Source organism: Engystomops pustulosus, chromosome 1 (genome assembly GCF_040894005.1).
Source record: "Engystomops pustulosus chromosome 1, aEngPut4.maternal, whole genome shotgun sequence".
Lineage (NCBI taxonomy): Eukaryota > Metazoa > Chordata > Amphibia > Anura > Leptodactylidae > Engystomops > Engystomops pustulosus.
Genome location: NC_092411.1, coordinates 293,704,536 through 293,717,454, shown reverse-complemented (window position 1 = coordinate 293,717,454; position 12,919 = coordinate 293,704,536). Strand labels below are relative to the sequence as shown.

The 12,919-nt window shown below is 44.8% G+C and overlaps 1 protein-coding gene across 1 annotated transcript in view; it reads right to left on the bottom strand.

Moving 5' to 3' along the window:
- The window catches only part of LOC140130067 (vomeronasal type-2 receptor 26-like), an 81,752-nt gene that overhangs the window by 55,909 nt on the left and 12,924 nt on the right, over positions 1–12,919 (bottom strand). Inside the window, exons 2-3 of the mRNA XM_072150790.1 lie at positions 5,882–6,005; positions 645–1,101 (exon numbers count right to left, since the gene is read on the bottom strand). Of these exons, the coding sequence (XP_072006891.1) occupies positions 645–1,101; positions 5,882–6,005 (581 nt within the window). The remainder of the gene's footprint in view (positions 1–644; positions 1,102–5,881; positions 6,006–12,919) is intronic.

The following is a 12,919-nucleotide window of genomic DNA, read 5'->3' as shown; positions in this document are numbered from 1 at the left end:
GTATTTTTACACATGGCAATTATTCTGGAGAGTAATGGCACCTTATCATGTGTCTATGGCACTTGGTGAGGCGTTAATGCGACTTCTGGTATAAAACAAAACATATATATATATTTAGCTGTATTCCTGATAAAAGCTTTATTATGCAGCGTATACAGATTATTATAAAGCTTTGGTTACAATTTTGCAAACATTATTTGATGACCTTACCGAGCAGGGCAGATTTCTTATTTGTTTCAGGTCTAAACAAGATGATAAAACATTTAGGGAAAAACACGCAACCTAAAAGTCCAGTACTGGAGGCCAGGACAGCGAATATCTCCACGGCCACAGTGTATTTCCCTCTGGTGCTCAGATAAGCCGGGATCATAGTGATCCAGACACTGCAGAACAGCAGCATGCTGAAGGTGATGTACTTGGCCTCATTAAAACTGTCCGGTAATGTCCTCACCATGAAAGCCAGAACAAAGCTCACAGAGGCCAGGAGACTCAAATATCCCAATACTAAATAAAAGCCAAAAACAGAACCTTCATTACAGCAAATGATGATCCTTCCCTGATAAGACTTAGTGTCCAGGTCCTGGAAGGGAGGAGAGACTGATAACCAGACAGCACAGATAGCAACTTGGATAGATAAACCCAACAACACTATGGAGTTGGGAAGCTTCATAACCACCATTTTTCTCCAGGAACTTCCAGGTTTGGTGGATTTAAAGGCAACAAAGACCAAAAGAGTCTTGGCAAGGAGTGAGGAGATGGCTACAGAGAAGAGGATTCCAAAACTGGTTTCCCGAAGTCTGCAAGTTACATTACTTGGACGGCCAAGGAACCAGAAGACTGAGAGGTAACTGAGAAAGATTGAGATCAAGAGGAGGTAACTCAGGTTCCGGTTATTAGCTTTAACAATGGGGGTGTCCCGATAAATTATAAATATTGCAAATATCATACTAGTGACAAAACAACCAAAAACTGTCAGAAATGAAAATATAGATGCGATTGTGTCATTTTGGAAAGAAAGGAATTCAATGATTTTTGCCTCACATTGGTCTTTCTTCTCATTTGGCCATTCATGACTCGGACATTTAATACAGGTTTCAGAGTCTGAAAGGAAAAAAAACAGACATTCATATCTTTTTGCATTGTGAAAATATTTTTGGTCAAAATTACTTAGCATTTGCAGCCAATGGGCCATGGTTGGACAGAAGTATAATAAGCCCTGTGAAGAAAACATGAATCAATAAGAAACTCAATGTCTCGGTAAGGAGTACTCTTACTTCCCGACCCTAGTCACATGCCTCTCACCCAGTCAATCCAGTACCCTACTGTCAGGATTTGGGATGTCTGGATCCACTGGACCACTTCAGGAGGTGGTACTAGCCAACACCTGGGACCGGAGTCTAAGTGACACCTGGTCTTCACCAGAACCTGCCGCAAAGTGGGATGGACTTGCTGCAGCAGGGTACCACCAGATCGTTCCACAGGTGTGACTAGCCCGCGTTGCTAGCCAAGGTCTAAGTACCTTAATGGTAGACAGTCTCGTGGTCGGGTCCAGGCACAGGGTCAGGGCAGGCGCCAGAGATGCAGGTTCAAGTCCAATCCGGGGTCAGCAACGGGAGGTCCTGGCAGATGGGAAAGGGAACACAAGCACAAGGGACACAGGGAAGGTCCGTGACAAAGTCCACGGCCACGTGAGTCCACGGGCAGCTGGGTATCGGCAATGGCATCAGGAGACCAGCGGGTTTAAGGCGTGATGAATTACGAGCACAGGAGGTGCAGGAACCCACAAAATCCTGCACGTCTTGGATCAGATCCGGCCACCAGTAGTAGCGGGAAATGAGCGCAATGGGGTGCAGCAGCCCAAAATGCCCTGCCACACGAGAGAAATGTCCCCAAGTCAAAATCTTCTTCCGAAGAGCAGGTCAGATATAAGTCTTGCCAGGTGGGAGCTGCCGGAGATCCACTGGAGCATCCACAAGAGGAGACTGGTTCTTCCCCAATAACATCAGAGGCATGAGAGAGAGCATCAGCTTTAATGTTCTTTTCAGCTGGACGAAAATGGATCAAAAAATTAAAATGTGAAAAGAAAAGCGACCAGCGGGCTTGTCTGAAGGTACAGGAGATTCTTGTGGTCAGAATATACGCTGACCGGGTGATGAACTCCTTCCAGAAGATAGCGCCACTCCTCCTAGGCAAGTGTATTAGCCAGGCATTCCCGATCTCCTATGGAGTAATTCCTCTCAGCTGCAGAGAATGTTTTAGAAAATAAACCACAGGAAAGCGTTCGACCTTTGGGCCCTTTCTGAGTGAGCACAGCTCCAGCACCTACCAAGGAGGCATCAACCTCACGCTGAAACGGTTTCTCTAAATCTGGCCGTGTCAGTACAGGAGCAGAGGCAAAGACATACTTCAGTTTTGAGAGTGCTCCCTCAGCCACCGGAGGCCAGAGTCTGGGATCAGCGGCTTTTCTAGTTAAGGCCACTATGGGAGATATGAGGGAAGAGAAATGAGGAATGAATTGCCGGTAATAATTTGCAAATCCCAGAAATCTCTGTATGATGCAAAGTCCTACTGGGCAAGGCCACTGGAGTACTGCAGACAACTTGGTTGGATCCATCTGTAGGCCTTTATCGGAGATTATGTATCTGAGAAACGGAAGGCTCTTCTGATGGAAGTGGCACTTCTCCAGTTTGAGATGATTGGCCTTTAGGCACCCAAGTACTTGTAGTACGTGGACTTGGGTGCTCCAGATCAGTAGAGAACACCAAGATGTCATCTAAGTAGACTTCGACACAGGTGTTTAGCAGGTCTCTGAAGATATCATTAACAAATTCCTGAAATGCAGCAGGCGCATTGCATAGTCCAAAGGGCATGACCAGGTACTGAAAGAGTCCTTCTCGGGTGTTAAAGGCGGTCTTCGATATAAATTCAATAAAAAAGATTTAAACAAAAAAAAGGCGGTCTTCCACTCATCGCCCTCCCAGATGCGGATAAGGTTATATGCCCCTCATATATTCCATATAGTCCAATTTAGAGAAGACCTTAGCACCACGGAGGCAGTCAAAGAGTTCCGTGATCAAGGGCAGCGGATACCGGTTCCGTACTGAGTCTTATTGAGTCCCTATAGTCAATGCAGGGGTGGCGAGATCCATCTTTCTTGGCCTCAAAGAAGACACCCGGCACATGCAGGAGAAGAGGATTTGCTGAAGACATAAGCATAGTACAGATAAGCAGCGGGAAGACCCTCCAGAGACTTGAGAGACGTGGTGGAGGGCATAGTAGAGACTGGATGGAGAGCCAGGAGACAGCGAGACTGGCATTCTGGACCCCAATGAGGAACCTCCCCAGTCTGCCAGTTGAGTAAAGGTGCGTGTCGCTGCAACCACGAAAGTCCCAATAGGACGGAGGATGTGGAACGGGGAAGTACATAGAAGGACAGTCTCTCCTTATCCAAGGCACCAACTTGCAAACACAGTGGTTCAGTGCGATACTGGACTGGATCAGAGAGAATCTGGCCACTGATTGAAGATATGACCAGGGGCTTCTCAAGGCGGATCACTGGGATGTGATGCTGCAAGACCAGGGCAGCATCCAGAAAGTTTCCTGCAGACCTAGAGTCCAAGTAGGCACACACTTAGAACTGGCTACCGGTACCAACACTGAGGAGCACGGGAAAGACCGGACGTGGAGAAGCTTTGCACAAACCCAGGGACGCTTCTCCCAAGAACCCTAGGTCTTGGCGTTTCCCGAACGTTTGGGGACGAACAGGATACGACCCAATGAAGTGCTCTGGACTGGCGCATTATAGACAGAGGTTCCCCTGACGTCTACTAGAATTCTCTTGGGAGGAGAGTTTGGCTTCATCCATCTGCGTAGGCTCTTTTGCAGATGTTACGGCCGGAGGCTGGAGTGGCCTTTGGAAAGAAGGAGCCAGGTGAGGTAGACGCTGTGCACTGCCTTCTGGTTGCTCGTGACAAGGCTCCTCGGTACGCTCCCTGAACCGCACATCAATCCAAGTGGCCAAGATGATGAGACCACTCAGGGTAGACAGGGCTGCATCACCAGGTTGGTTCCGAGGCCAGGGTCTGGAACTGGACAGCCTATTCTCCCACAGAAGAGTTTTCCTGGCACAGATTCAGTAGCGCAGTCTGTGCAGGTTCCTCGAACATGCATCATAACTCAAGTCACAGAAGCAGCCTCAGGAACCTGTTGCGGTTGCTGGGTAGCTGGCAGCTGTGGCAGCATGGCGTTGACCTGTCCCAGCTGTTCACATTGTGTGGCAATCTGCCTGGATTTCTGGACTACGAAAGTGGAAAGATCAGGCCGGCCAGGAAGTGGAACCTCGGCGGGATCCATGACCGGATCTTACTGTCAGGAATCGGGATGTGTGGATCCACTGGACCACTGTGGGAGGTGGTACTAGCCAACACCAGGGACCGGAGTCTAAGTGCACCTGGTCTTCACCAGAGCCGGCTACAAAGCAGGATGGACTTGCTGTGGCAGGGTACCACCAGGTTGTTCCACAGGTGCGACGGTGGTAGCTGAGGTCGAGGTACCTTAACGGTAGACAGTCTCATGGTCAGGTCCGGGCACAGGGTCAGGGCAGGCGGCAGAGATGAAGGGTCAAGTCCAATCCGGGGTCAGCAATGGGAGGTCCATGCAGATGGGAAAGGAAACATAGGCACACAGGACACAGGAACACAGCAACGCAGGAGCGCAGGAATGCAGCAACAGGAACTCTGGTAACACAGGAACACAAAGGATCTCTGGTAACACAGGAACACGGAGGGACTCTTGTAACACAGGAAAACACTGGAACGCAGGAATACACAGGAACGCAGGAATACACAGGAACGCAGGGATATTGCTGGGGAGCTTTTTCTAAGGCTGTGAGGCACAATGATCTGGCAGGGAGTCTAGGAAGAGGCAGGCTTAAGTAATTTTCTGAAAATGGCCAGCGCCAATTAACGGCACGCTGGCCCTCTAAATTTACTGAAGGCGGTGTGCCTGGGGCCTAGGATGCGAGGACGCTCATGCCGCGCTGCCAGAGTCGGCGTTGGATCGTGGCAAGGTAAGTGACTCGCCGGGGGACCGGGGCAGCGAAGAGGAGCACAGGTGCCCCTGCGACCCGGGAGATTGGGCGCGGGAGCACCCGTGACACCTGCGCTCTACTGTGGAGACCCAATCAGGCCAAAATAGCGCTGTCTACAGTTGGGAGCCTGTTCCTTCTGGAATAGATATATACCGGTTTACTTTTAGTCCCGCATGATGTCATAAGGCCTCTTATAGGTCATGTTTGATGTCCAGGGAGTTGCCTTGCAAGGTAGCTAAAAAAGGTGTGGTTTTCCTTTTCCCATCCTGAAAAACTTTTCATATTTTCCATGAATTCCACTACATGGTGGCCTTAATTGGCAGTCTCTGTAAGGAGAACTCTTACTTCCCAATCCTATGAAACTAACAGGCAGTTACCGGTGAGTCTGACAGTGAAAGTTCCACCTTCTTCCAATGCATTTATTCTGGCAAACTGGGATCTACAAAGGTGCAAAATCCAGGACAAATATGTGAAGGAATTACAAGTAAAGATGAGCAGGATTAGGTAGATAGGGAAGGTAGGTTGCAGATGTTATTGGAGGGGAAGAGCATTTGGGTTTGGTTTCCAGAACCGGGTCCACTCATCCCTAGTTAAAGTTTAAAATAATCCTATTCGCTTGGCAGTTGACTTGATGGCTGCATGTTTGACCATATATTTCACTGCTTGCAATGCAAATGGTGAGTGATGGGGAAAGGTGTAATGTCTATTTTACTACGCAGAAACTATTATGGTGCATTGAGTGAATCAATTTGCCAGTAATAGCTCAATGATTTTCATAAATCTATCATGTACCTGTTATATTGGAGAACTCTCCTTCTGAACATGGGACGCAGTCATAGCAGCAGGAGTGGATGGTTTCTCGAGGCTTTTTCCTGCTTCCAACTGAACAAATTTCTGAACAGCGAGACACCGGGACCTTAAACAAACAGAAAACAATTGTTTAATGAGGATCTCAGCTATTTTATTTAAGACTCAGATCTAAACATGCTCAACCTGTGCTCCCCCCATTAGTGAGAATGAACCCCATTCTCCAAATTGCTTTCTTTTCTTGAGATCATTAGAGGTCCCATTATTTGGAAACTCACTGATATAAATGACATGGAAGCAAAACCCTATTACATAAGTATATTACTTAAAGCTAAAGCATCCTTAAACCTCCGATACTGCAGGCATATACTGCCTTTTGCTCCGCCCAATGAGGAGACAATCCGGCCCATTCGCGATCCAGCGGCGCGTTCTCTGCACAGGATTCGGTTCCGGACGGGATTTATGAAGGTAGTTCCTCTGCCGTCCACCAGGTGGCGCTGCTGCGCTGAAAAGCATCTGAACGCGCCGGAATAAACCAGCCCGATTTCCGTCGCGCGCATGCCGGCGCCGATGCGCCACAATCCGATTGCGTGCGCCACAATCCCGGGGCAATTCAGGTACAATCGGCGCAAATCGGAAATATTCGGGTAACACGCCGGGAAAATTGCGAATCGGGCCCTTAGTAAATGACCCCCAATATTGTAAATCGCTATTGTAAATTGTTCTATGTAGAACAATTCACAGAGATGCTAGGGATCGCATACAGTTGCCGATGTATGAAGTATCGTAGGTATGAGGTATGCATTAGCTGGTGCGATCTCCCGCTTCATTAGTTACCTGCAATCTCCGGCTTGCAGTTCTTCTAGTGCACTGGCTGGAAGACCGCCGGCCACTGACTGTTAACTAAGGAAGCCTGAGATTGCACCAGCTAATGCATCCTTAGTTACCTGAAACCTCCGATACTGCCGGCATGTACTAACTGCGTATATCGGCAACTGAATGCGATTCCCGGCATCACCATGGCCCGCTCCAGCCTTCCTCTCTGCCCAATGATCCCCATCACCTCCATGGCTCACTCCAGCCTTTCACTCTGCCCAATGATCCCCGGCATCACCATGGCCCATTCCAGCCTTCCGCTCTACCCAATGATCCCCATCACCTCCATGGCTCGCTCCGCCCAATGAGTAGACGCACCACTCAAAGCAACCTTCGATAGCAGCGCTATTGAAACCCGGAAGTGGAATGCGCATGTGTGGGGTGCCGAGTGCCGCGTTCGTATCTACGGGTTCTGCCCCAATAGCCTCTGCAGTTAATTTACATATTAGGAAAATATAATTTTTAACAAGTTAGGTTCCAGGATTATTAAGTTACAGATAGGGGCAGAGGCAGCCGGAGGAATCGATCATCAGATCTACTTCTGATATTAGACTCCTTAGGGTAGGTTTCCTTTTAGTGATGTGCAAATATGAGAAAATAAAATAGGAAAAATAGCATTGAAACAGTACTGAAATGTAATTTATACTCTTCAGAAGATCCTTTGTTGGTGAAAAAGTGTCAAGATGCCTCCTGTATGGAGAAACTAGTGTCCTGCATTCTACACACACATCTTCACACAACGGAGCACTATGCGCTTGTGCTATGATTTCCCAGATTAAGTTCATTTCAACGGCTTGGTGATTGGTTGGGCCATTCTAGCAACTTTATTTTTTATTTCTGAGAGTTTCCTTGGCTGCGTGTCTGGGATCATTGTCTTGTTAAACCCTCATTTCATCTTTAGCTTTCGGGTGGACTGCAGAATATTTTTATCAAAAATGTCTTCGTACAATTATATGAAGTTTACTTGTGCCATATACTGCAAACCAGCCCCACAGCATGATGTCCCCACCTCAATGACTCAGTATTGGTATAATGTGGTGATATAAAATGACCATTGGCCTCCAAACATGGTGTGTATCATAGCATCCAAAGAGTTCAATTTTAATCTCTTCTGACCTGAATATGTTCCAGGTTTCACGGGTGTTGTTGAGCAAACTTTAAATGCACTTGAACATGATTTTTGTCCAGCAATGAAGTTTTGCATGGTGAATGTACATACAACCAATGGAGGATGATACAGGTGGCCGTGGACAACTCTACTTATAGAGATGACCTGGTTATGGCCGGTTTAAATTGAAATTATATTCTTTCCATGTCAGGATTATACCCCAAAGAGTGCTCACTGCAATGGATAGCAGTCAAGAAATTTTTTCGTAAACAATAACATCAATAAAGTTATGAAGGACCTGAGTGAGCTCACGGGTTTTAAACCCTAATGAGATGTTTCTTGTGTTGCACCTTGGTTATAAGACAGCTGTACTGTTACAAACCAAAAAAATATATAGGCTGTAACAATAAGGTCGGGATGGTGGAATATCTCATGAAATGCACATTGGATTGGAAAGCTAAAAATATACATGTTAAATATTCTTTAAAAAAATATATAAAATGATACCAAACCCTGTCTTCTTCCCCCACATCCCGGGGGTGGGGTGCAGTCAACTTTAAATCTTAAATGGGAATACAAATTTTTATTCAAATTTTGATTCACCAGAAAACAATTACATTGACTCAATCTACCATTCAATTCATTTTCATTGACGTATGGCAACGTAATCGCCGAAAATCAAAAGATTGCTCTAAAATGGGGTATCCTGAGAAATACACACATGATTGAAAAACATAAATATGTGACAAATATTTCTTAAAAATATATACAATGATACTAAAGTTGGCCCTGAATTTTCATCACCGGGTATGGGGGGGGGCTAATTCTTTATGTAGAAACTACATTTAGTGTAACCAAGGAACAATGATGTGGTATCTCACACAGCGAGGAGCTTGATTAACTGAAGTCTCTTCCCTCTAAATATGGGGAATTTTCTTGTCTACAAAGTTCTCAAATATAGAATGCTCTACATTTAGATTGCTTTACAAAAAATATTCAAAAAACATCTATTTTTGGATCTTTTTTAACCGTTTTGCACACATTTTTTGGGAATTACAATTCCATTTGTCACCAAAATTAAAAAGACCTAGGACACATCAATGTAATTTTTCAAGGGGAATCCAAATTTATTATAGAATGGGGATTCAATTTAAGATTTTTAAGTTAGTAGCGAACTGAGTTTGAATAGTCTTTGCATCCAATGTGTATTTTGTAAGATATTCCACCGTCCCATCCTTTTTGTTTCATCCTGAACACACAGGGGCCCACCAACAGAACAAGGCCAGGGCTCTATGTTTAACATTTCATAAAAATGGCAGCACTTCCAAAGCATTAATGGATAAACTGAGTGGAGTTTAATTTGCGTTTTGGTTGCGTTTTTATTGCGTTTTGAAACACATTTCAATAGCTGAGGAGAGGTGATTTGCTTAATTACATTACTGTTAACATTCGCATTTACAAATCACACCGTAAACTTGATTTTAACGCATGTGTTAACGTTTGTGTTTTGTTAATGCATTGTTAACACATGCGCTAACATCAGGTTTACACTGCATTATGTAAACACAATTGCTTACAGTTAACAGGAAATGTTTATAATTTATTAGATGGACATTTGTATTGTATTGCATTTTCAATACGTTCGAAATCGCAGCAGAAACGCGACAAAAACACCACGTGTGTCACTGACCTGAAGAAGAAGCTCTGAATACTACAGTATATGCAATTTTTTAATCAATCTATATTAATTGAGTAGCATTTTATATAAAATAATTAATCTCTGGGGAAGGGGAAATGTTTATAACTGATTAGATGGACATTTGTCTCATCTGCGCTTTCTATGTCTCTAGGAATCAATGTATGTGCAGAATTGTCATAACAACTTAAAAATAAAATTGCATTGGTAAATCTAGTGTAGAGGGGAAGCGCATCCACCTGCACACACACCTTTCCAAAATAAAGCGTGGAAAGTAAAACTGCTAAAAGTAACACAACAATTTAATGCAAGTAAAGCACAAAAGTTCTGAAACCTCGTGGCGTTTTTGGTGCGTTTTTTCCATTGCGTTTTTGCAGTCTTGTAAAATGCATCCGTTTTGCATATTAGGTTTTTAAATGTGTCTTTGTATAAAGTGTCTAAACTTGGTGTTTTCTACCTTCCATTTTTTTTTGTCTGTGTTTTTTGAGGCGCATTTTCATTGCCTTTTTCAAATTGGTTGCGTTTTTGAAACGCATGTGATTACTTGCACAAACAGCTCGGAGAAGACGACTGCGTTTTTAGAAATTCCAAGAGACAAAGCTGCATACAATTAACGCACATAAGGCATTGCATTTTTAAAAATGAAAACATTTGAAAAACTCCACGTGTGTCACCGCCTTAGACGTAACAATTGTAAAAAAAAAATTTCCAGGGAAGGTGAAACTAAAAGAATGATTTTCAAATTTGTTCCTAGTTAAGACAATTGCTATAAATAAATACTTTTGTATTGTGATAAATGTCACGAGTGCCCCTGCGACCCATGTCTCGGGTCTCAGGCGCACCTGTGTAACCCATGTAGCCCACTGCGCCACTCATCTCGCCCTTTTACAGCCGCGTCCCCGCCTCGGTTAAATTTAAAGGGCCAGCACAACAGGTGCTGGCCAGCCGCCTTTCCTGGTACGTTCCCAGCCCCTTCCTGTGTTCCCTGCTGGATATCTGTGCCTCACAGCCTTAGAAATAGCTTGTTCCCTTGTCCTTTGCATTTATAGTGATTTCCCATTGTGACCTTGATTCCGTTCCTGACTACTCTCCTTTGCTGCCTGCCTTGACCTGTTGTCTGTGTAACTTGCCTTGGTTGCCACTGCGGACAAAGTCGCACCTGTGGAACGAGCTGGTGGTACCATGCCATAGCAAGGCCAACCCGCCTTGCAGCGGGCTCTGGTGAAGACCGGGTACCACTTAGACTCCGGTCCCAGGTGTCAGCTTACGTCATTGTCCGCTGTGGTCCAGTGGGTCCACTACCCCTGGAGCCTGATAGTAAGAACCGGCCATGGATCCCACTAAGGTTCCGCTTCCAGAATTGGGTGATCTTACCACCATTGTGGTACAGCAGTCTCAACAGATTGTTGTGCAAGGACAGCTACTTGGACAAGTCACCTGCACCCTGTTAGCTACTCAGCTCCAGTGTCCAATACCTCCTGTATCACCTGTTACTACAGCTGCAATTTCTCCTGCTGAGATTGGGGAATAAGAACAAAAGGAATACGGACAGGGAAAACCATATAAAGTGCATGTACACAAATGCCAGAAGCCTCACAAACAAAATGGAGGAACTGGAACTATTGATGTTGGAGCAGAAATATGATATAGTGGGTATCAGCGAGACATGGCTGGACAGTAGCTATGACTGGGCTGTTACTATAGATGGTTATAGTCTTTTTAGAAAGGATCGTATAAATAAAAAAGGGGGAGGGGTTTGTTTACATGTGAATTCTTGCCTCAAGCCTGTCTTGCGAGATGACATCAGTAACGCAAATGCAAATGTGGAGTCCCTATGCGTGGAGATAAGGGGAGGGAAAAAGAATAATAACATATTACTAGGGGTTTGTTTTAAGGCTCCAAATATAATGGAGGCAGCAGAGGAAATGCTGATAAATGAAATGAATGTGGCTTCAAAGCATGGTGAAGTACTTATCATGGGGGACTTCAATTACCCAGATATTGACTGGGGGGCAGAAACATTCAGGTCCTTCAAAGGCAGCAGGTTCTTGTCAACAACAGAAGACAATTACCTGTCGCAACTAGTCCTGGAGCCAACAAGAGGGGGGCACTGCTGGACCTTATCCTAACCAACAGACCTGATAGGGTATCAAAACTACAGGTTGGGGGGAACCTGGGGAATAGTGATCATAATATCATTGATTTTGTTCTACGGTTTACTAAGAACGTTAGGGAAGGGGCAACCAACACTCTAAACTTCAGGAGGGCAAATTTTCAGCAACTAAGGGAAGACCTTAAAGGCATAGACTGGGATAATGTTCTCAAAGACAAAAGTCCCCCCCAAAAATGGGACTTTTTCTCATATATTCTGAAAAAGTCATGTGAGAAACACATACCTTATGGGAAAAAGCATAAGAGGAACAAGAAACAGCCAATGTGGCTAACTAGTCTTGTGAGGAAAGCAATAAGCGAGAAAGATAAGGCGTTTAAGGTGCTAAAACGTGAAGGTAGCGATGAGGCATTACAGGATTATAGAGAGAAAAATAAATCCTGTAAAAAGCAGATAAAGGCTGCAAAAATGGAGACTGAGAGAAAAATTGCCAGAGAGAGCAAAAATAATCCCAAATTATTTTTTAAGTATATAAATGATAGAAGAAACTAAAAACAGAGAGTGTGGATCCCCTTAGAAATAACATGGGGGGTCATGGTGGAAGGAGATGAGGAAAGGGCCAATCTACTGAATGTCGCCTTCTCAACTGTCTTTACCCAGGAAAATCCCCACACAATGAGGAATAGTGTAAATTCTTTTTGGAATGTCAACAGTTTAATCCAGGAAGAGGTACGGCGCCGCCTCACAACCACTAAGATAGATAAATCACCGGGGCCAGATGGCATACACCCCCGGGTTCTGCATGAACTATGTACTGTGATAGACAGACAGTTATTTTTAATATTTGAAGATTCACTGAGGACTGGTTATGTTCCACAGGACTGGCGCATAGCAAATGTGGTACCAATATACAAGAAAGGATCAAAAAGCAATCCTGGAAACTACAGACCCGTGAGTCTAACTGCTGTGGTGGGGAAAATATTTGAGGGGTTTGTTAGAGATGCTATCCTGGAGCATCTCACTGTGCACAACCTTATAACCGAGTGTCAGCATGGGTTTATGAGAGATCGGTCCTGTCAGACTAATCTGATTGGTTTCTACGAGGAGGTAAGTTCAAGGCATTTGACACTGTGCCACATAAAAGGTTGTTATATAAAATGAGACTGCTGGGAATAGGAGAAAATCTGTGTATTTGGGTAAGTAATTGGCTTAGTGATAGAAAACAGAGGGTCG